Source organism: Thermobia domestica, chromosome 2 (assembly GCF_964235325.1).
Source record: "Thermobia domestica chromosome 2, izTheDome1.hap1.1, whole genome shotgun sequence".
NCBI classification, from domain to species: domain Eukaryota; kingdom Metazoa; phylum Arthropoda; class Insecta; order Zygentoma; family Lepismatidae; genus Thermobia; species Thermobia domestica.
In genome coordinates, this window is record NC_137455.1 from 6,817,772 (window position 1) to 6,843,858 (window position 26,087).

The window sequence follows — 26,087 nt, forward strand, 5'->3', positions numbered from 1 at the left end:
TTTTTTGCGTTATAAATTAAATATTATCATTTAATGAAACATATTGTTGCAATTATTTATTCGGAATCAGGCAATTAGGTTCGACCGTGCCAACTTTGTGTAGTTTACTGCTCATTAATTTTAATCAATTTCTTTTCGTAATTAATTCTTGCACAAGACAATTTTAGTGAGTATGCCGACTTGACTCCATAGTCATGGCCCTAGTGTTATTTATTCTAAGATTTACTTAAGAGAAGAAGAAAAAGTTTTATATTTCTCTGTGACTCAGTGTTACCATTACCTATTATTAATTGCTATACTTAATTTAAATTAAAAGGCATGGATAATTTGGTTACGATAATTTACGTGGTTATTTGTGATATGACTTGTACCTATAATGTTATGTGCAGAATAGTTTTACTCTAAAGATTTGCAAATTTATTTTGTATGCAATATGTGATTTTTTTCTTAGGTCTTATAGTGAATAATTTATATTTCAGTAGTTGGAAACCATGAATGTAGAAATGGTGGTAAACAAACATTGATGAATTGTTTTTGATTATATTGTGTAAATGAAAGTAGTTTGAAAATCATGTCTGATGCGTGGGAAGAAATTCAAGCAATTAAAAGCAAAAGGAATAGTCTGAGAGAGAAATTACAACAGCGAAAGAAAGTAAGGCAGGACATACTGAGTCTTTCTGCTAGTGGTTCCGGCAAGTATAATATTACTTTACTTCAAATAATCTAGCATTTATTCCGATAATCCTCTCCAGCCTTTGAACATGACAGTAATGACTTGCAAATGGGTCAGGTTAGATTCGTGGTGCAGATTTATGGTACGGATCCATACACGGTCCATGTTCCGTTAAGGGGGTCCAAAACTACACTGGAACCCCTTAAGAGGCCCCATCACAGCGAAATTAAAATACCGCTAATTTTACAGTAATTCTGTGATATCTTCAAACAGATAAAACATAATCAAAAAGTGGTACAAGACCTCCCTAGACAATATTATTTTACATGAGATACCGTTATCACAACTCACATACCAACTTTCGATTTCCAGTCATTTAGAAACCCGGTATGGCATATATTCCGAAGTTGGGCGTCCGCTTTCGTCAAGTTTTTTCACTGTTATCTCCTTTCCACACTTTCTGCAATTTGTTATTAGGTTCATTAATCCGTGCTCTTCACAAACTTTTAAAAGATTTTGCTCGTTATCAATGTATTCCTTCACAAATGTTAAAGCTGTTAGTTCATTGCCCTTGTACATTCGCCATATTGGTAACATAAATGCTCGTTTCTTTCCCACAATGCAACTGTTCGGTTACCTTGCGCCAAGTAGTTCCCTCCGCTCGCCATATAGTCCCATGTTTATAACCGCTTATATATAACAAATAAACAGATTTTTCGAGACTCTTATATATTATCAAGCACACAAACGATCAAATTATCCATATATTTCCTGTAAATTTTAAAAATTTCGCTGGAAACGGACGCCCAACTTTGGAATTTAACCCCCCGGTATTTATTTTCGCGTTTCTAAATGGCTGCAAACGGAAAGCTACTGGGTGACTCGTGATAACGGTACTTCATGCAAAATAATATTGTCTAGGGCGCTCTTGTTCCACATTTCGATTATCTTTTATCTATTTGAAGGTATCACGGAATTACTGTAAAATTAGCGGTATTTTAATTTCGCAGTGATAAGGCCTCTTAAGCTAACCTAATATAACGTTATATTATGTAATCAAACGAAAATCAATAGAAAGAAGTGGTGTCAAACACACTGGACCCCCTTAACGGAACGTTGACCCTATACAGAAATTCATTGTATATATACATCGACTTTTAAACTTTTTTTTTTTTTTTTTTTTTATTTAACCTTTTGGATATAGTATACATGAAGCTGCATCAGTTCCCGAAGGAGCAGGACGCTCATAATTTTAGGGATTATTCATTGAGTATGTACAAACTTACAAAGGGGGTAACAAAGCGACTTTTATTTATTTATCGACTGATACGAAAATAAAAAAGAACGTACCTGTACTTTATATCTGCATGTGTAGTGCCCTTTACTTTATCTATGACTATGTGTGTGTGTGTGTGTGTGTGTGGGATTTAACATATCGCATGTCTTGTGCATATGGATACTTCTTACTATTGCACTACGTAGAAAATGTATGGTATTTCATGTAGAAGTGGTAATAGAACACAGAAGAAACGCAGATCAGGGGTTTCTCATGTATACTATTACTTTTTTTTTTTTTTAACACATTCCTCTGTACAGATTCGCTTTTGGGGACCTCAGTATACGTACACAATAATAACCATTGTGCAAAAGACACCAAATTTTTCTAGGTGGCAACTAAAAAGCGCGAATGTTATCTAACTGATTCATGGCAGTTGCATAGCAGGTGGCCATAGGGTAAGCAAGAGGTTGTGTCCGTAGTTAGCAGGCGCGTCAGCGAAGGTGAGTATATACGAGGATAGTGTAAAATACTGCATATGGCATAAAATTACTTACTTTACATGTTGAATTATGTATGTGTACGTTACTAAAGACGTTATGGGCTAGGTAACAGGAGCGTCATTTAGGTAGAGCAGGGGAGACAGTTGCCCCCCACCCCCGAGGAGTTTGAGGAATACATATACTATAATCGTTTGTCTACTAATCTACTAGTACGAAACGTGAAAGTCTTTTGTTGGTGGTGTTTGTGCCCTCCTCCCCAAGCGAAGTCTAAAATGATGCCCCTGCTAGGTAATATCTGATATGTTTTCATTTCTTGCATATTTGTGTTCCAAAGTATCATAACAATAGCACATTATTAATGTAAATTTGGCAATTATATGAAGCCTTAACTCTCGGTTAGTTGCATGTCATAAGTTATCACATTGACTTCTGGTATTTCATTTCACTTTACTCTGGTTACTAAGTACCTTATGACCGAATTCGCGCATAACAGGTTCGACTTTCATTAATGTATTTTTTACGTAGGTACGCATCTCAGAGATAAGAACACAACGTATTTAGATTATTTACACACTAGTCTGTCATTACAAATTTGTTAACTGAAAATTTTACATATCGGTAGGTCTGCGTCAGATTATTGAGGTTATATTGGGTTAGGTTTAGTTTCGTTTACGTACTTTAGTAAATTGGTTTGGCGCGGGGGTCTGTTGTCGTCGGAGCTCAACCCTGATCTTTTATAGAAAATTTAAATTTAGCAGTTTCACAGGTAAACTTGAAGTATTTTTCACACATACACACAAAAGTCCATTTCCGCGTCTTACAGTGAAACACGTAAAGAAAGGTTGGACATAACACGAATGCTTGTGACCAAGCTTATTTGGGTATGACGGAAACAAACATTGAAACTAGAGTAAAGGAACATATTAGAGACCCTAAAAACAAGTTTCATGAATCTAAGGATTCCATTAAATAAATCAACATTTTGCATGAAACTTCTTCGCTTCTAGACGGACAAGTGTACAGATCACACTTCGTCAGGACTAAGGATCAAAATTAATCCTGAGTAAGTGTATCAACATAATCCCTTGCACCTTAGACAAGCAATGAAACTATATTATAAATTACAGTAAAATATAGTCTTACATCTACTGTCACTGCATCGATATTTCCACATTATTTCTAACTTAAGTATTCGATTCAGCTCATTTCACTTAACATACATTTAGCTCAATGTTAAGGGACATGGAAGTATTTTGTTTTAAGAAGGAAAATTGAAGTTCCGTATACAGATTTCCAATTCCTCAAAAGAAGTCTATTATGAGCTAAATTTCTACCTTAAGTACTTAAATCATTATTTTTATCGAACACAAAGAGAAGAAGAGAGAAACTTAAATGAATTGAGAAGCGGTTAAGAGGTAACCTGAATGTAGTTTAAGGAATATGTAGCAGGAAAAAATAGGCCTTGAAGCACCACACAGGTAACAGTATTCGCTCATTTGCATAGTTTAGGATTGTGAAGCTGATGTTAGTTTCGGTTATTTAGGTTTGGTTCTAACATGCCTTAGAGGGATCCTTGGACGTCTAGGAGATGTTCAATCACGTGATATCGGGATGTCCATTTGTGCTAGTGGACATCCTGTATATCTGCTTATGACCCGGAACTGTGATTCGAATAGGATTTCAGCGTTATTTGATCACAAAAACAATATTTGGACATTCAAGAGGTGTCCAGTTATATGTAACAGGTTATGTATTGGATAAAAAAGTAGCTTCCTATATACTAAGGGATGTCTAGTCATAGATAAAAGGATGTCCATGGAAATGAAATGAAATTATTTTAGTTCAAAATCTCCCAATTATGCCCTCTGGCTAAAGGAGGCGCATGATTCATGAAGGTGATTGATTGTGAAATTAAATATTTTGTGGTCTGCCACCGGGAATCGAACCCAGGACCACGTGAACCAGAGGCACACGCGCTAGCCACTAGACCAGCTTGGAAGGCTAGAGAATGTCTATGGGACATCTTTAGGTCGTCCAAGGAATATTCAATCAATGGATATCGGGATGTCTGGGGCACCTATTTTCGCCAGTGAGGATCGGGTGGAAATCCGTATGACGATTTAATCTTATGTCCCGGAAATGGAACGTTCAGTACCGTGTGTTTGGGTTTTCTCGGGGTTCCCCGTTTCCTTCCACTTTCGTCATTTCACCATTATCATCACTGTCTTCCTTGGTGTCGGTGCATAAGCGTGGGACGTTAAATTGAAAGAAAAAGGTGACGAAAACAAATGACGCAGTCTATAAACCTATTAATCCATCTGGATACCAAATATCTTGCAATATAGAATGTAAAAAGGAAGCTTTAGTGGGACCAATCTCCATGCACTCGACAATAAATATAAAACAATAAACAGTAATACCCTCTGCTGTAGTTTTGGAAAATTATTTTAAACGGTTAAGTTTTTTTTTTTTCCTTTTCTCCTTTGATTTTATTGATACCCTTCAACATACAATATTAAATCATGTTCTAAAAGGATTTCTAACAAATGAAGACCACGTACGTGTCCAACGTACGGTACATTAACCTCTTTAATAGGGTACGCGTATTTAGACGTGCTCCGAAGAATAGCCTAAATCGGGGAGAGTGTCTATAGACACACATAATAAAAATATACTTGTTCATCGGAAAGTGCGTGTGGAGACACAGTCTTTTGAATTAATGCTCGGAATGATCCTGTCATTTCCTAGCTTTAAAAAAAAAAAAAAAAAATCTCTACACCTTTCCCATTAAAGGATTTATAGCGTAGAAGTAACATAATTTTAATATGTTAGTAAAATGGCCAACTTACAAAATAATAAATAATGTAAGTTGTAATCGTTATTTTGCGTCGTGGTTCGAATTAATTTCTCAGTCTCATACTGCACTCTTTTCTCCTCTTATTTCCGGCTGCTATACGACGTATACGATTACTTGCCCATGCCCACAGTTTCGTTATGCGGTAGCCGGAAACGCAATAAACGAAAGTGTAGACAACGTAAATAAATTTGTCAGGCTACGAGTACAATAAGATTTGATATTAACTATGCAAATGATAAAATTACCTTTTGGTAGAACGAGTATAATGCTACTATAAAAGCACAAATATTACATACGTTTGTATTTACAATATATTCACCATAAACAATCTAACACAGTTTTTACACTAGTGGCTTTGTTTTAATAATAGACGAAGAGGTGGCATTAGGGTAATTAACTCACGTGTCTCTTCGGCCAGCCTGTCGATGTCACTCCTCCGCTGTCCTGTGTTCGACGATGTATGCTGGTTTTGGCGTTAAGGTCCCAAAATTAACTTACTGCTTCTTCCGTGATGATTTCCATGGGATCTACAAATGTAGGTTTTGTTCCAAAAAATGCGTTATCGCTGTATTGTCAACTAAGTGCACTTATAGAAAAATCACTATGAAAAATATAGCTATCACTTTGTGTATAAAAAACTAGGCAGCCTGGATGCTGCTTTTATGTAGTTCGAGCGAGCGAACGTCAATACGTTCCTCTTGAGTTGGTCCACGGCGACTGCCCCTTTGTCCAGTTAGCTATTGCGTATATGTTCTCGGTGTTAGAGCGCTCAGATGATGACGTATACTACTAAGTTCGCGCTCTTTGGCTGCAGAAGTGCGGGCATTTTAACTAGTCAAATCAGCGTTAAGCAATGACAAGGAGTATAGTATTTCTGCGACTTTCCCGTTGTTCTCGGGACTGAGAGCGTTCACAAAGGAAATCACTGTCTCTGCAACGGATGCCCATATATGGTTACGAAATCTGACGGAAGTCTACTAACACAGATGAACAAGCATTCCAAAGCGATGACAACGAGTTTCTAGAACATTTGGGTTTATTCGAGGGTTGGTTAATAAAGTTCAGAATGAATCTATTTTCTCAATGTTTCTTTTAAATTGCAAAAAATAAGCTGTAGAACGGTGACATCCTATTGGGGCCCGAGCAGTGTCCGAGCAAATTGCTTCAATTTGTGAAGAGAACCCTGGCCGTTGAGGGGTTAATAGTCCATACTAGAATATCACTTGAGGGTCAGTGTATTTTGGGAACGTCCTGTATATAAATCAACTGTCACTAAGAGTTCACCATAACGACTCGATATATTGGGGCTATACTGTATATAATTCACTCCACTAGTGTACTGAAGTGTTACTAGAAAATCACTATATTATGGAACACACTGTATATGAATCGAAGATCGTTAGGGACTCACTATGAAAATTCGACGTATTGGGATTGCACTGTATATATAGCACTTCACTTATTAACTGTGAGGCTATTCACCCTGTATGACACAAGCCACCTTTGCTAAAACCACCTATTATGTCCTTTAAAGCCACCTTTGATTTATATGAAGCCACTTGTAAGTCCGAATTAAGCCACTTTTAAGTTTTAATTAAGCCACCTTTTGTTTAAATAAAGCCATCTTTATGCCACCATTAATAGATTGTTCATTATTATTTCGTTTATTTATATTTTCAGTTTATAGTTGCTTTTATTTGTTTATTCATTTTTTTTTTTTTTTTTAAACACTGGTTTCTCACTATAATTCAATGTACTTTAATATATCTTTCAATTATTTTTCACTAAACACATAATATATTCAAATAAGCAAAACCAAATAGATGTACAAGTAAACATTAATATTGAAAATGCTTGACTATTAAACAATAATAAAATATGTATACCGATTTCGAAAATGTAGCCTAACAATATAACGAATGGTAATATCGAAATTCCTAATATGTAGTTTGTGTAGTGTAATGTGTGTATATATGCACCTTTTACAACAAACTTAATTAATACTTAACTTTTCTAAAATAATATCAAAATAACTATATCAATATCAATAACAGTGTATATTCATAAATGCAAAATATTGATGATTCCAAAAAATTTCAAAACAAGAATTCACAAAATGGTCATGACAGGAATCACATACTAATTATTCAAAACACTACTTTCTCAATTTACTAAAATCAAAACTACTAAAAGAATGCAAAATCAAATATACTATCAAGTCTCAATAATTGTATTGCTCAAACGACAAACAAGAGATTCATCAAATTGTTTCAAATAATTTTGGGATTCACATGTCAACTCACTTTTTCTTTCTTTCTTAATTATCAGCATTACTCACAACAAACGTAAACTTTTATTTTACTTATTTATTTATTAATTGCAAATAGTATGTAGACATCAATACTAATGCACGAAACTTGTATAATATTAGCGAACATACGACTTTTAGCTGATACAATCATTTCCGAATCTCATTTCCAACAAACATCTCATTGGCAAAGGCGAAATACAACTCCATTTTACGGGCATTAAACGCAAACACATATAACAAGAGGGATATACAATCCACCTCTAAACGCATTAAACACTTAGAAAAGACATTCCCTACTCGTCTAGAAACAAGCTAGGTATTCGGGAGATAATAAGGAGTATCTACCTCCAAACGTGAGTCGCCCTTTAATGGCCTTTGACATCACGTCAACATACGCGTACATAATAAAATCCATACAAGGATGCCGCTCTATACAGCCTTTGGCATCTCAAAATAGCCCTAACTTATTTGTAATGCTCAATTGCCATTCAGTTGAACTCAAACGTATACAGCTCAAAATACTTTGCACACAATCATTTTGTTCGCTCGATGACCATTGTCAATATCAACGTGCCTAACAGATTTAAACCTGATTGCCTCATCATACTATAAACAATAGGATCTATCAATTACTGTTAAATTGTACAACAAACCAAATTCTTTCCATTATTATTATTATTACTGTTATTTTCAAATTCTCAACTCTCAAATTCAAATTCAATCTAAAATTTGTTATAGTTGTGTGAGTTTATTGACAAGTGTTGATTCGAAACGATGTTCTCTCCTTTCAAACTCTTGAACATGAAAATAATCAGATAAACAACAAAGTAATTTGTTAATCACAATCACACTTTTCAAATGAACTATGTAGCGAAAGTTCCAACTGATACTTTTCTCAAATTGACAGGAATAAAACTCTAATAAAGTGAATTAAATTAAAAATTTTCTACCTGTATGAATTATTTAAAGCAAGCAACATATAATTAGGTATTCTCTCCTTTGTGTGAGTCTTTGAGCAATAGATAAACTTGTAAAAACTACAAAAGTAAACCTTTTTTTTTTTTTTTTAATATGTTTTTCACACTGAGCTTACCTATTCATTTCTAAATATCTATTTTCCGGAATAATGATTGGAATATACGAACGTAATATATAAAAGTAATACAATATGTGAATGAGATTCAAATTCTGATTACAGTTTCTCATTAAATATGCAAAATCTATTCATAAACTAATAAAGTTCAAAACTGAACAAAATTCACCTATATGCTAACATTTTACGGATTATATCATAATATGCAAAATAGTTAAAATATCAATCTATATATATTTACATTACATAACCTAACTAATAAACTTTAAAACATTTTAATATATATACATAAGTTAAGCAGCGGTTAGGCCTTTCGAAGCGCCATCCTGCGTGCCATTGATTGACAAAGCAGGTCGTAAGTCATAAATTAAACAAAAATAGGTTAATGAGTTGATCCCGAAGATCAATGAGCGCCGACTTACTATTTTCTTACAGCTTGAAGTATGCGGGAGCGCCAACCTTCCCGACGATTTGGATAAAATCGCTTCTGCATGAAATCCTAATCCCTCCCAGCTAGATGCTTTACGCATCGTAGCTATGTCATAATCGGGTAAAATTTTCCAACCCCAATTGGGCTGCCAGTATCTAGACCTACAGAAGGTATTGAGAAAAAAAAATATGAAAAGGACAAGAAGAATACCCTGGGGGGGGGGGGGGGGAAGTTCGATACTACAGCCCTGCACCTCAATATTATCAATCACTTATTAATTATTAATAATTTTCGGCTCGCTCATACCTACAAAATTAGTAGGTTTACAAAGTATTCTATCAGAGAGCGCCAGCCGGTACAAAAAAAAAAATTGTGCGGCTTTACTAGCAAATTGCACTTATCAACATCAGTAATATCGTCATGTCCGGTATTAAGTCACAATCGGGAATAAATCAATACATTTAGCCATATCAGGTGGTGACCATATCACTTACAATCAGAATGTCACATTCGTTATTCAATTAATTTTACTTTAATAATTATTATTCACGTTTCCTCAATTTCTGAAATACACTCATTTTAAAATTTAAAACAATATTTATCAAATTTTATTTAAAATCAAACCAATAATGTTGATGAATTCAAAACTAACGACAAATTTAGTTATCAAATTTCCATAATGTTTATAACTTGTTCATTAAACATTAATACCGTTCAGCATCTGCTGTTACGTAATAAAGTTGATGTATTCTCGTAACTTTAATTCTGAAAAACATTGCCTGAAATCCCAACTTAACATCTTAAATTTACTTATTTATTTTAACCTGGCTATAACAATTTATTAACAACAATTTTGTGACAGACGTTTAATGGCAACTAACTTGGTTATGGGCACTTACAAAACTGAGCTAGAATAATTCATATTGCGGTTGTCTTTAGAAAGACAATTTACACAACATAAGAGGGATGAATTCACCTCAAAGCATGGGCGTTTCTAGAAATATTTCTTATGCATTCACAACATCGAACATAAAGGGGATATACATATCAACCCTATGGACCATTATTATTTAATAGCATAAACGCACAAAAAATATAGGCTTCTTGTCTCCTCCAGCACCCTTGGCTGGGAACTTAACAGCGATAACGAGGGAAAAATCAACCTCGAAAACACAGATGCGGCCTTTCATTGCCCTTTGCATCGTGCATACTTTTCAATATATGTATAATTCATGGTCCTCAATATAAGCGTCTGCCTCTCTATAGGCCTTACACGCTATGATCGCCTTGTATGCGAATATTATCGCTAGTATCCTGAAACGCAACATCGGTGTCGCTCTTCAAAATAGCCTTTGACACCGGCATTAACCCGCAACATGGAAGCTAATTATTAGCCTAATCCATTCTTGCCCAATTATAGTTTTTAAATTACAAATGGCCTGTTGCCTTACATAACTCAGTTACTTACTGTCACTATACGTCCTCCATTTTTTTTATTTTTTTTTTTTCAAAACATTTCAAACTGAACAAAACTGATTTCGAAAACATTTCACTAAACTGAAACAAGTTTCTGATTCAAACTTAAACAAATAACGAGAATACTTCAACATTGAATTCTTTACGATGCAAAATATTATTCACTTTTTCATTTCCAAGAATAAATTTATTTTCAAAAATTAAAAACAACACTTATCAAATTTTGTTCAAAATTACCGATATTAATGAATTTCAAGGTTGATAATACTTTTGATTATTCAGTTTCCACAATATTTTACGGCCAATATATATTATATATATTTTCCATTTTTTATAAACCAATTTTATTATAGGTAATCGCTACCTAATTAAAAGAAAACACTTTATATATCGATACCAAATTGTGTCGATGATCATTGGTAGTTCAGTTTCCGCGAACCGTTATTATAAATATGCGTAACAGTTCGTGAAAACTGAGCTACAGGAAGAAAAGAAGAGAAAAGTTATTTGCCAAAATTCCAAATAAAATGCAATTTATTGTGTCTTTTGCGTCAATGAAAAATAAATGTCTGATAAAATATAAAATTTTAAGCGTCAAACTAAAAATTTTTGTTCTTAAATAAATAGATTTACAATGTCATAAGCCGAAATAGAATTTAGAAGTGTGTGTGTCTAAAGGCCAAATTCACACACTAGCTGAGGCCCAACCGGGTGCCAAACCGATTTCGTCACTGTAATTTTGAAAGAAAGTAGTGACGCCTCTAGGGGATGAATTATATCTTTCAACCTTTTACCTCTTCTTGACTTGTAGACGGTTTTTGTAATCGAGTTGAATTAAATTCAAAGCTTCATTAATGTCGTAACAAATACCCACTGACTTTACATAACGAGCATTATGCGTGAATGGATTCATAAGCAAATTATTAAATTCAACATTATTTTCAAGTATTTACGAAACCATACTAAGTATTATTTAATTTTCAATGTTCTGACGCCTAGCCAGTCTTATATTACAAAACTCATTATACTTTTGCACATACTTCATAACAAAGTCAGATGGAAGAATTCGTTAACTGAAAATCACACTTTTTTTTTTTTTTCAAACTTCATAATTAATTGTAACATTCATTAGTGTTTCTCTAATTGAATTTTAAGTATCTCTAATTGCCTAGCATTTCTCTAAATGCCTAATGGTATGGGGACAGCTAAATGTTCATATAATCATACAAGGTAAATGAATAAAAAGTCAAAGAAAATAAAATAGTAAAATTTTATTAATGACATTTGGTTCCTAGGACTGGAAGTACCTGAAAAGAAATAAAACATACTAAACATAAACATCCTAACAAAATTCAATACAGAAATTCTGTATCCAAAACGGGATAACCATAATTTTCAAAAGTGGTGGGGCCATTTTAAACTTTCAAAGTCCGGAATCGCGATCTAAAATGATTACCTATTTAAAATTTCCAATACTGTCCTTCCTCCGGTTTTCCTTTCATCTTTCATCTCCAAGAACTGTAAAGAAAGAATAAAACATGATATTTAAATGAACGTACCTGATTATGAATGGATACTGGTGGTTCCTCTGGCTGGGCGCGTCGGTGACAGTGTGCACACACTTGAGACTGAAAAACAAATTCCTAACTTTCGAGATTCGGTAGGGAATAATTGAAGTAAACGAGTAATAGTCTTTATTTTCATTCTCTATAAAAGCTTAAAAGTCATATTCCGTATTTGATTTTTTGTCTCTTCCGGGATTCAGTCCAAATTCGGGCAAAGTTCGCGCTTCGGTTACGCTACAACTTTCATTTTCCACCGATGTCTATTACACTTGTACGCCTGCAATTTCATACGCTTACGAGTACTTTTCCCATTACCTTTTATAATTTGCGGAACTTTTCTCCTTTTTCCATCGCATCTGCTGAACTTCCACATAGTAACGCGTTTTCGTTTACGGCGCTTAAACTTAGGATCATGCACAACTTTCCTTTTAAGTTTACACTTACTACCACTGTATTTACCATGTAGCTTGCTGCACGATACCCGTACATATTTACGCTTGCGCTTCTTAGTATTCTTCGGAGTCGACATGCACTTTTTTCGCGTTTTCGCTTTCTCACAAGTTTGTTGATACGCCGTTAACTTCAATTTGCACTTAAATTTCTTTCTCCCACGATTACTTTGTGCCGACTTTCGTTTTCGAGAACACTTTTGTTTTACTTTTGCCCTGCTATTCGCTGCATATCTAATGCGGGATTGTGCGCGCTGTGAGAACGTTTTGCATGGAAATTGATGAGCATGAGCATAATCACGAACGATCAGCTGTTTTCGAGTAGATTTGCGTTTGAACCTTCGTTTCCAACAATTTCGCAATAATGACGTACTGGCTTGGTGAAAGATGACCATACTAGAATCTAATTTACGCCCTTCTACAGCATGTATAGTGTTAGTGCGCATTGAGACCGAATTCAGATAAACTACCAAATCAGCAAAATTCAACTGGTTATTGCGGACTATCTCACTGTTATTCTTGACCTCGGTATTACATTTTAACCTTTTCACGGGTGACAATTTCCCTTTATCTGCATGCACTTGAGTAAGAATGTTACTTTTAGGCTCAACTACCGTAAACGTTTCTGACAGGTTGTTCACAAATAAAGCGCTTAGCACATAAAACACAATTCGCTGGATAGGCCTACACTTTAAATTACTAATCTGGAGTTGTCTCTTACTACCGTACTCGAAGTTAGTAAAGTCGGAATGGATCTGCAGTATAAAAATGCAATTCACGTTGGCCGTGTATGGTACCAAAGACAAATTTGAATCCGTTAAGTCGCGCAAGACCACTTGCCCGCGACGTAAAAACGACAACACTGTAACTACATCTTCACACAAAAACAACAATTCAACTCGCAAGCCCTTCCTGGCTTCTTGGCGAGGGTGGGTACGCGTATTCCCAACGCTACCATTCATTATGTGTGAGCCATCGGCATCCCTAGCCGGTAAATCAATAACGTTAAGTATACTAGAATCGCAATTGTCTACGGATACCCATAACAAGCTTTTGTTTACTGCTACCTCCACACTACATATTTCCTTTTCCTGACTATAACTAACTCTCTGACTTATGAGGCATCTATCTTCCGCGATGGGAGCCTGCGCGAATTCAAGGGTATTTACGATTTCACTTTTGCCTTGCACTTTTTTGTATTCAAGTCGTGCCGTCTGCATGCATTCATGAAACTCGACGAGACTTTCCCTACATTTTGCTACACTATTTTTAAACTCGAGAGTTCCTGTTTCGACTTGATTGGTCACATCAATTAGTCCAGAATGTACCTCGATAATGGAATTATTGGTGGTTGTAATACCGGTACGCAATTGGTCGAATTTGCAATCAAACTTGCTTTCCAATTCTGACTTATTATTCGCGCACTCATTTGCCAGTTCCTTTATTCGCTCGTTAGTACTATCAATTTTATGCTCTAATTTCTCTGACTGTTTCTCTAATAATGCTTGAATTTGTTCTAATGTAATACTACTCTCCATGTTTACTTAACTTACAAGTAACTAAATCACAATACAAAACATGCGGCAACAAGCACTTGAAGTAAATAACAATGTAAACAAACACTTTTCTAAAGCCCGTATAATTTCGATTGCACAACACTTGCTTTAAATTTCCACTAAATAAGATGTTTCACTAGCAAATTACATAAACATAACCAAATATCTTACACAAGATACGTTTTTTCATTCTTTACTCATGAAAGGTGCATACTATTATTAGTGTGTGTGTGTATGTGTGATCAGCTGTTCTGTGCTTCCGTACTGTGAAAAGTTAGCGGAATAAAAGTTCGCGAATGGACAAAACGTTTTAATCTCGCACAAAACAAATTATGCTACTAATATTTCTGTGGTAATTGAATTTACTTTCTGTTTTCTTTTTTTTTTTTTCAAATCCTACTCATTATTTTCTTTTTCGTTTCTTTCTTTTCACAAGTTGCAGCAATCTACGCATGATTCTGTACTGAGTAGCTCTCTGTGACTACGTGGTTCAAATGTTTACTATTTTCGTATTTTAATAAATGAACACCGAAATAATTAAATGTAGTTCTAGCCGAAGATTAAAGTACGTCTTGTCACGGTTTCGCCATTTCGGGTGTAATCGTTATTTTGCGTCGTGGTTCGAATTAATTTCTCAGTCTCATACTGCACTCTTTTCTCCTCTTATTTCCGGCTGCTATACGACGTATACGATTACTTGCCCATGCCCACAGTTTCGTTATGCGGTAGCCGGAAACGCAATAAACGAAAGTGTAGACAACGTAAATAAATTTGTCAGGCTACGAGTACAATAAGATTTGATATTAACTATGCAAATGATAAAATTACCTTTTGGTAGAACGAGTATAATGCTACTATAAAAGCACAAATATTACATACGTTTGTATTTACAATATATTCACCATAAACAATCTAACACAGTTTTTACACTAGTGGCTTTGTTTTAATAATAGACGAAGAGGTGGCATTAGGGTAATTAACTCACGTGTCTCTTCGGCCAGCCTGTCGATGTCACTCCTCCGCTGTCCTGTGTTCGACGATGTATGCTGGTTTTGGCGTTAAGGTCCCAAAATTAACTTACTGCTTCTTCCGTGATGATTTCCATGGGATCTACAAATGTAGGTTTTGTTCCAAAAAATGCGTTATCGCTGTATTGTCAACTAAGTGCACTTATAGAAAAATCACTATGAAAAATATAGCTATCACTTTGTGTATAAAAAACTAGGCAGCCTGGATGCTGCTTTTATGTAGTTCGAGCGAGCGAACGTCAATACGTTCCTCTTGAGTTGGTCCACGGCGACTGCCCCTTTGTCCAGTTAGCTATTGCGTATATGTTCTCGGTGTTAGAGCGCTCAGATGATGACGTATACTACTAAGTTCGCGCTCTTTGGCTGCAGAAGTGCGGGCATTTTAACTAGTCAAATCAGCGTTAAGCAATGACAAGGAGTATAGTATTTCTGCGACTTTCCCGTTGTTCTCGGGACTGAGAGCGTTCACAAAGGAAATCACTGTCTCTGCAACGGATGCCCATATATGGTTACGAAATCTGACGGAAGTCTACTAACACAGATGAACAAGCATTCCAAAGCGATGACAACGAGTTTCTAGAACATTTGGGTTTATTCGAGGGTTGGTTAATAAAGTTCAGAATGAATCTATTTTCTCAATGTTTCTTTTAAATTGCAAAAAATAAGCTGTAGAACGGTGACAAAGTGTTACAGGATACTGGAGGTTCCATAAGAACCGGGTGGCCAATTTAGAGGTGGTGGCTAAGGTAACAGTTTTCATTGTATTATACAAGTTTTAAAGGCATCATGAGCTTTTTTTTTTTTTCATTCTTTTTAAAGTTATTTATTTACTTATTTTTGCGAAACAGTATATGTATGGCCAAGTGTGGAAAAATGTAAGATTATTAATAGAATACGAGAATCTACGGCATTGTAAACCAAGTTTTAAACTCAGCAGCCCTGGGTGGAAGACAATCGGAGTAAGTAAGGAAGTAGACTATTTGTGCCTTAATTATAGTGGTCTGTACCATTCTCCATCTGTACATTTACTCTTATACATCAACTGGTTGAAGTTTGGTATATAGTCATATAGTGCCATTCGTATGCTTTTATCTTTGCAGACATTGCAGGAGAAAACATTTGTAAAAATTCAATTTAGCAAGAATTTGCCTCTGATTAAATTCTATTGGTCTCCGCCAAGTGAACTTAGTGGTGGACAAACATCGTGTGCGTGGGTTTTCTCGGGGATTCTCCCGTTTCCTCCCACTTTCTTCATTCCACCGTTTCATTCATTATTCATCATCACCGTCTCCTTTAGCCTAGCCGGCAATAACCGTGGGACGTAAAAGTCAAAGATTTCATTTCATTTCATTTAAATTATATTGGTGATTTCCGTTATATTTGTTCAATTAGTGATTTAAAGTAGGAATGATCATGGAGTTTACGAAATGATAAGAAGGGGAAGTATTCCAGCTGGCGAATTACTAACCGAAAACAGAAGTTGGTGTAATGTTGTTGTGTGTAATGTGTAATATTTAGTTTTAGTAGTAAGTAAAATAAATAGAAAAAGAAAGCTAATTAATGGAAGAACTAAGTTTTACAAGATTTGAATTTTTGAATATTTTTTATGATAGCTCCAGTAAACAGGATGCCCCTAGACGTGAAAATAATACCGTTTTTGCAGTGTTAGCGTTACAAATATGTCATTGTAATAAAAGGAGATAAGTAAGAACAGTATTTGTTGACAGTGCTTTTTAATTTCTTTCCAGATTTAGCTCAGTCTCCACTAGCAAAAAGCAAAGTTTTAAATTCAGAAGGGAGTAGCAGCGGAGTTCCGTCCCCTGTTACGAAAGCTGCAGGTACGTTTTCCTCTTGTAATCAAATAATTACTTAAAACTAGTAAAGAATATTGGTAATTTATGTGCTCAAAAGAAGTTTTATTCAATGCTAGTCTGTGAAGAAACGTATTATTATAATTATTAAGGTTGGTGTAAAGGGACAAGTTTTGCCGATAGATGTCATTACGGTCTTCGTATCTCTCTCAAGTATTTTTTACCTTTCACGATTTCTCTTATAAGTTTCATCCTAGGGACTTCAAATTTTTACAGATAGGACTTCATAACCAATCGAAGACAACAATCCGGGCTGATTTTTTATTTAGAATTTTCTTTTTTATTGAAACAGTTATATTGTTAAAGGTTTGGATATCCATTTCAACAATCAAGCTGTTTCAACAATGAAAAAATTCTAAATGAGAAATCGGCACGGATTGTTGTCTTCAATAGGTTATGAAGTTCCTTCTCTAAAAATTTGAAGTCTCTAGGTTGAAATTTGTAAGAGAAATTTGGTGAAAAGTGAAAAATACATGACAGATATACGAAGACTATAGTGACATCTACCGGCAAAGCTTGTCCTTTTACACCAACCTTAAACAAACATCCAGGTACAAGCTGCAAAGGTAGTTTACACTACAGTAGGGAAAGAAAGTTGAAGCAGTACCCAAAAGAGACTTTTACGTTGTTAGCACCTGCAGGACTCTCGTATTATCATTATATAGAGAACAATTAGTAAATCTCTTTTTTTTTTTTTTTTTTTCATAAAGAAATCACCGTAACTTTTCTCTACATAAACAACTAATTTATCAAAGGTTTTATTTCAGTTTTAGAACCCCTTGCACCAAAACTACAAAGTGTATGAAATCATTCGATCTTTATGTGTATTACTTAAGCAGGGTTCACACTGACATTAAAAGTCAGAGAAATTAAAATGAACCAGAGGAAGTATGGGAAATGCTTCAAAATATGCCGAGAGTCAGGGAAAATACAAACAGATTTCACAAAAGTATTCAAAGTGTTCCTATTACTCAAGTGATGATAACAATCTGATATAAAAAACAAATCAAAGAATTAATGCAGATTCAAAAGGATGATGATACAAGGATAATTATCTTTGAAAATAAAGAAGCGTAAGAAACACCAAAAGATGTGTTAAAGCTTTGAAAGAAAGTAAATAAAAAATGTAGATGCTGTAGAAGAAAAAATAAGTTACACATAATAAGAAAAAGCCAAATTATGATATTTGTTTACTTGTATACGTTTATGAGTGTATTCAGAATACCCAGATGTTATTATGTTAGTTTATAATTATCACTCGATACTAATGTTTTATTGTACCGTATATCAAATACTAGAAGTGTTACTTATAATAAGTATTTACAGTAAGAAAATAATTGTATACTGAATTTAAAAGCAAAAAGAAGAGCGTTGAACGCGTATGGGGATGGTGGAGGCCGATTTAAAAATATTATTAGTGGTAATATTGTCTAAGCCTCACAATAAATGATAGTGTTGCGAGTCAAAGGAAATTTACTTTTTTTTTTTTTTTTTTTTTTTTTTTTTTTTAATGTTGTACTAATGCTTTGTTCTAATAATGTTGATCCAGTACTTATTAATTTCCCATCACTGCTCTCCCATATGGACCATGGCTCTCTGATACTGCTCTCTAGAATTGATTCTGTTGTCAATGTTTTTGTACGCTTTCGTGTTCCTGCACTTCGAATATTGCCTAAGGAGGAACTCCTGTGATATCTTAATATCCAGACCCCGGAGTACGCAGAAATACAGTATCTATGGCCTGAAGTTCCTTTATAAGATAGTTAATGGGAACTTAAGTTCGGAAACTCTACTTCAGGAACTCTCCTTACGTGTCCCATCCCTCATAACTGGGAATACCCACCTATTCCATCTTTCCCGCTTTAAATTGGCAATTATGCAGAGGTCTTTCACAGATTATCGACCTATTATAATCATCTAACAACCGATGTGGACATTTTTTTCAGCTACTCAGTGGTTGACAAAGTAATTAAACGCGTATCCAAATAATATTACTTTTACACTCTTTGTTTTTTGGACACTGTTGTTGATATTTCCCTGTGTAAAATGGCAAAGTTATTCTGTACCTGGGAATTTGTTCAATAAATAAATAAATAAAATACACGAATATCTTTGGTCGTGATATATTCTAAGCTAAGTCGTAAAAAGTTAGACTATTTACATTCTAAAATATAACACTTCGGTAGGAATAATCAATTACTCAGAGTCGAAGTAGTGAGGGAAATCAATATATTGGAGTTTAAGTGTGAACCATGTTGAGATGGTGAACAAGTCACAGAATAAGTGTGTCGAAACAGTTTAGGAAAGACCCTTATACATCAATGTTTTATTTATCTTTTTATCAGTTTGATTGAAAATGAGCCAGTTTCTGTCTTTAAGTAAATATTTTAAACTTGGTTGATAAATATATTCTTTAGTAGCAGCGGATGTCAGGTTTTCTTACATTTTGCAGAGGATGATGAAAGTAAAGAACCAGAGATCGATGTGAAGCCAGATCCAGAAGTGGAGAAGAGTCTGTTGAAGTGTTTATGTGAAGTGTCGCTTACACTTCCTACGAATTCTTTGCATCTGGCTGGTTTAGTTGGAAAAATCTTGAATAAACATGTTCACCACGTCGCGGTGACAAATCTCTTACAGAAGTTTGCTGCTCAGCTGTTAATTAGGTAAGTTGCTGACTCTAGTGAATGTGTTTTTATATTCAATTTGTGCTGTCCCTTTCTCAAAGCGGTTTATTTCTTTCTTCTTTGTTCTGTGTGTCTCAAGATAATTTTGACATAGTTGAACTTGGTGACAAGTAAAATAATGACAAATACAGGATGAACCTGGAAGATGTGAACAAACTCCGGGAGATGATTTGTAGCATCAAAAGAAAACAAAAACAAACAAACAAAAAAAAAAAAAAAAAAATCCTCTTTCATATTGTCAAATTCGTGTATGAGTGACAGGGGTGAGAACTTGGAATCGAAACTCGAATCCTTAATTGGAACGGAATAGAAAGATATGCACAGCGAAAGATACCACCTCCCGGAGTTTGTGCACATCGTTCACGTTCACCCTATATATTCTTGCTCCATAAACATTTATTATTATCGAGCGTTTAACTGAACAGAGGGAAGAGCGTAGTTATCTTGAAATTAAAAATTTCAGATTGAATGTTGTGACAAGGACCGCCCGTAAGAAGATAGGAGGTAACTCCGATAAATGTCGGCTGGGCGAAGTTGGAGCGAAGGGGGGGGGGGGTGAGGAAAGACGAAGAATCGTAGAAAAGATATAAAAAAAATACCAACTTTCGAATTATTTGTATTCATAAAAAAAAAAGATATTTTCATAAAAAGGGAGTTGGTAGTGCTGAGGACCGTTGGCTACTCCTAGCTTAGTCAACATGTTTTATGTGGAGTGGATTTGTGATAGATGTGCTGTGTTTATTTTTAATTAATTCAGTTAATACTGATGAGTAGCACCAGTGTACAAATTCTTGTTTTGTCTTGGGGCCTATGAAACCTACGGGTGGCCTTGCTTATGGCTGTCGTGTAAACTGAGTTTTTCGTGTTTTTTCTTAGAATATTGAATTAGAATGTAAAACGTCAGGTCCTTATAAACCATAAACGGTTGGAAATAAAAAGGATGGAACAAAAGGTAAAATAAAAAAATGTGTTTTATCTTTCTGTAAGAGTTCATAGCTAAGTGGTGGTCATTTCATGAATGGTGCCCTAAACAAAGATTTTTTTCCCTACATTTTTTTTTTCTTGAACTTTTTCAATGGTATGACAAATTACATACTTTGTCATATAAAAGTTACTGCTGACCCGCTGCGCCCTGTGATAGGGGGTGTTGTGGGGCAAATAGAGCACTCCATTTGAAGCACCCTCTGGTATTTCCATGTGTCATTATGTCATTACTTGTTTGATCCTTTTGCCTCCGGTACCTCTGGTACATGGGTCCCTGGTTCGATTTGTGGTGGACAACATCATGTCTGTGGATTTTCTCGTGGTACTCCTGTTTCCTCCCACATTTTCATTCCACAAATTCTTCCATCATCATTCACTTGCCTTAAGAGGCCTCATCCTGGCGAAATTAAAACACCGCTAATTTTACAGTAATTATGTGATATCTTCAAATAGATAAAAGATAATTGAAATATGGAACAAGAGCGCCCTAGACAATATTATTTTGCATGAGGTACCGTTACCACAAGTCACCTAGTGGCTTTCTGTTTTCAGCTGTTTAGAAACGCGAAAATAAATGCCGATTTTCAAAATGGCTCGAAATCGAAACCAGATAAGTGAGTCGTGATAATGGTATCTTATGTAAAATAATATTGTCTAGGGCGCTCTTATTCCATATTTCGATTATCTTTTATCTATTTGAAGATATCACATAATTACTGTAAAATTAGCGGTATTTTAATTTTGCTGGGAGGAGGTGTCTTAATAATCGTCTCTCTTACCTAAAGGACATAATCATAGGACGTTAAACTGAAAGATTTCCTTTTAACTCCGGCTGTTTGTGATTTATAAGCACTGGGTATTCTATATGAAACACCCGGTATATGGATAAAATAATTTAGTTTGAGATGTTTTTAATATAATAATTATTTAGTAATAACTTTCATCTTCGGTGCCGATTTTACTCACGTATGTTTTGCCAAAGATAAAACGAGGTAGACCGAATCCACCGTACATTAATTTGTTTCTCTCTCTTTCTCTTGTTATATTGTTTAATTAATCTAAATTTGTTTTTGTGCATGTGTGTTAAATATTATATAGTTTTGTATTTTTTGAAACTCTCAGTTAGTCTTCAGAGAATTAACAATTGATTAGTAAACATGTTTTTATATAGGGACTTAGTTGGATAAATGAATTAAAATTGTGAATGATTTTGGTGGATAAAATATATGAAGGGTAAGGGGAAAAAAAGAAGGAATGTCAGAAAACTACATTTTTGAGAAAACAGCTTTTAAATATTGAAAAGCGCGTACAAAATCAATATAGGGTTGAATTACACAAACGATCACTTAAAGTTAAAAGTTTATTATACTGAGTGAAATAGTACCAAGAGTCACCAACAGATAGACCAAAGCACTCGTTAAAGCACACATATGGACATTTTTTTCCCTTACCCTTCAAATGAAGTGTCATTTTTGTGTATTAATTGTTGAATGTAAAATATTCATGTCGAAACTTTCAATGTCATTTTAAGGTTTATGTAATTTTTCCTGATAAGTCTTATTACAGAGGTTTTCGGTGTTGCTACGTTTCCGCTTTGAGTCAAATTGCACTATTTATAACTGAATGGAATTTAATATAGTTTGCACATTAGAGAGAGAGGGGTTTCCGTTTTTTATTAATTCTGTTAGATGCAGATTTTCTAAAGCCTTATGCCAGGCCTGACGTCAGAAGTTTCCAATGTTACTATGTAAAATCCGAATTAACATTTTCATAACAATAATATTTTCAGTGATCTTTCGTTTACTAGTGGTGTATTGACCTTTTAATAATGTTCCCGATACAGCTGCTAGCAATCAAGCACTTAGAAGAATTGGAAGGATATCAACCTGGGCTTATATTTCAAGATACCGTCCCAGTTTCACCTGTAAGAAAAGAAAGAAAGAAAGAAAAAAATTCATATTTGGTTATTAAACCAAAATGGTTAACCGTTTATTTTTTCCTGCCGTGTTACTGACACTACTTTGTTCTCTGATATACATATGTACGAAGGACGTCCAGAAAGTAAAGAACGATTGCGCATCGCGTGCGGCGCCGACCCCACCACCACCACCATTGCGATCGCGTGCGTGGCAGGTAGCTCCTTCCTTCACCTCAGTGTGAGCCGAGTCTCAATGCTGTGCTATCACGCTACTTGTTTTTGCAGCGCCAATCGAAAATCCCGCCAACTGTGAAGTACGGAGTGTCATTCGTTTTCGGAACTCTCAAAAAGTTAAGTGTAATGAAGTTTATAGGCAAATAAAGAGTGTTTATGGTGACAGTGCAATGAACGAGTCATCAATGAGGAAATGGTGCATTATATTTAATCAACGAAGGACCAGCGTACGTGATGAAGATCGGAATGGGAGGCCAGCACTTGTTACAGAAGAACTGAAGGAAAAAGTCGAAGAAAAAATTCAGGAAAATCGTCGTTTATCGTGTTTTCGAAACTTAATGAATTTTTGGGTGGAAAACAGTTCGCAAACGGTGAAGAACTGAAGCAAGCGATGACAGCCTGGCTCAAATCTTTACTTTATCAGATGAGTATAACATCGACATTGAAAAACTAGTCCCATGTTATAACAAATGTCTTGAGAACTATGGCGATTACATAGAAAAGTAGAGTAAGGTCTTGTGGCTTTTTAAATAAAGTTCTGTGCTGATATCTTTTGTTTTTATTTAACCATGTCAAAACGTTCTTTAACTTTCTGGACGACCCTCGTATATCTTAAGTTAAAATTTCATGCAATTATTTTTAAACAATAAGTGAATTAGAAAAGGATAGGAAAACAGCTGGTATTTCCTATCATACATATGTATATGTATAGGTGTTACTAATGTTGTTGTTTGTGTGATATTTTAGTATCAAAGAAGGCAGTAAAGATGGCAAGGCGTTCCTGGAGATCACTTCAGCAGAACACACGAAGCTCGTGGCAATGGTCAATGATTTAAGCGGAGAGGAGGAAAAGAAAGAAGATGACGTCACGGAGGAAGTTGGCAAGAAACGAAAAGGTAGAATGAAATAAATTATTCTGGTGCTACTTTATCCTCAGTAGTTAATCAGTTGTGTAGATCTAATATCCGCTATACAGAAGGTTGAGTTGTTGATTTGATTTTGAGTTTAACGTCCCTTTCATCAGTGAGGTTATATGAGACGGGACCTACAGATTAACGTGGAATCCGAACCACATGAGCTCCCGCCGGGAATCGAACCCAGGTCTCCCACGCCAAAGGCGCGTACGCTAACCGCTTAGCCACGAAGGAGCTCATACAGAAGTTTGAGTTGCTTATATATGTCCTATCTTCAACTACCCCCATGCGCACAGTACGATCGCATCGAGTTGTTTGAAGGTTAACACATAACTCCGAGTTTGCAATACTATTTCGCTATCATAAATGTGTGGTGTATCTACCATTGCTCCCAAACTAATAAACAGGTTTTTATGAAAGGTATATCATGACAATTCTCCATGCCAAGTTTTCTGTGTCCACAGTTCAAAATCGTTTCAAGGAAAATAAATCGACTACTGTTATAAACATAATTAAACAATATAAAAGCAAAGAGGTTCTAGTTAGTAATACATCTACCAACACATGTCGAATGTGACCGTGCAGTGTAGTGACTCCACGTATGTCTACGTCGAGTGGCCATCCAGAAAAATCCTTTACACACGGCTACATGGGTCCCTGAGAACCGTAGACAGCACCCCGCTGGACAAATTAAATCTTCGAAAAGTATCGAAGTGCCGAGGATATTACCTAAGTGAGGCTTAATGTTGGGAGAAAAGGACTAACTAGAGGTGCTTCTACGAGCGAGCGCCATCTGTCCGTCGACTACTGGAAGTTCTTCCCTACGCTGGATGAAGCTTGGATTTATATTCAACTGTGGTAAAATTTGCGGCATAACGTACAAAAATTTCGTCCAACACTCATCTATCATTGCAGCACAACTTTTACGAAATGATTTATGGCCGCCGCACGGTACTGCTATAATGGAAGTTTCGTGACGTGCGTAAAAACACTAAATCCAACTCTGTATATTATCAGCTACACATATGGACACCTATTTGTACAGAAGACGTGCCTCGTTTGTGTTAAAATGTTGTAAGTCATGTTCGTTTGTACCAAGACAAGGCCTGAACACATGCACCTCATTCTACGCACAGATGTATGCAACGAATCGCCAACAGTATTAAGATCGTTCCATTTGAGGACATACTGTTGAAACCAAATGGTTGCCCTGTGGAATTCTCCTGGTTTAGTCTCCTCAATATATATGAATATTTATTTGTCAGTTAAAAACCTTTATAAAAAACCTACAGACAATGTCCAGTACTTTCCCGTGCCTCAAGACAGAGCGACAATGCAACTCTGAGAAGCGTGAGAAACCACAGGCATACTCCATGAGATTAACTTCGTTGCATTGTTCTAAGTTTTTTAATGTGTAAAAAGTACGTGGACTGTACTTCTTAAGGCCAGATCGCATTTCTATCTGCTTCAGTGATTAAACGATTGCGTGCATAACCGTAATCTCTCCATATCGAGAATAATATATTTTATGTCTCGTGAAATTTAATATTAAAACTACGAATGTTTCGATTCCGAACACTCAGGATTATATTTTATTGAAGACATAGTTGTGAGATCCATAGCCTCTTCCATATTGGCAGCATGATATCTCGGTTGACATATATTCCGGAGAAACAATGGCAGGGTTCATAGCGAGTCACTTTTTTTTTTTTAACTAAAAGTTACTTTTTTTCAAGTTGGTCACTAAAAGTTACTTTTTTTTTTTTTTTTTTTCAAATATGTCACTAAAAGTTACTTTCTTGGGAGGTAAGGTGACTTTTTCGTGTGATTTATGTTTTGCATTGGCAGTTTTCTAAGAAAAATATTATAAAAATAAAAGGAAAAAGGCAGAAACTTGTTACTCATTACTCTTCTGAAAGCTTCAGTACTTGCTGCCACATGTGAAATAGTCAGCTTTATTCTCACTTCAGCTTTTATTCTTTCTAAAGCTCAGTGGATGGTTGGTGGATGTTTAAGCTCTCAAGGTGAGGTTGATGAGAACCCTTCTGTGTCTATTCTTTCTTCTATCATAATAGTCTTTTAGTTTTCTCTCGTAATAGTTAACGCTCCGCTCAACGTTGTGTGTTTGTGTAGTTCATCATGTTCGTCTTGTGTTGTGCTTCTTGTATGTTCTTCTTATGAGTAGGTGATGAATTCGAATATTTCATGGCTTTGAGAACTCTCAATGCTAAGTTAAATATAATGTCCGGGATGAAGAAATTCGGA

The 26,087-nt window shown here is 35.3% G+C and overlaps 1 protein-coding gene across 1 annotated transcript in view; it reads left to right on the plus strand.

The window, feature by feature from the left end:
- The first annotated feature begins 437 nt into the window (after positions 1 to 437).
- The window catches only part of Mettl3 (methyltransferase like 3), a 58,867-nt gene continuing 33,217 nt past the window's right edge, over positions 438 to 26,087 (plus strand). The window contains exons 1-4 of the mRNA XM_081738291.1: positions 438 to 692; positions 16,966 to 17,055; positions 19,541 to 19,751; positions 23,656 to 23,804. Coding sequence (XP_081594417.1) covers positions 572 to 692; positions 16,966 to 17,055; positions 19,541 to 19,751; positions 23,656 to 23,804 — 571 coding nt within the window. The 5' untranslated portion in view covers positions 438 to 571. The remainder of the gene's footprint in view (positions 693 to 16,965; positions 17,056 to 19,540; positions 19,752 to 23,655; positions 23,805 to 26,087) is intronic.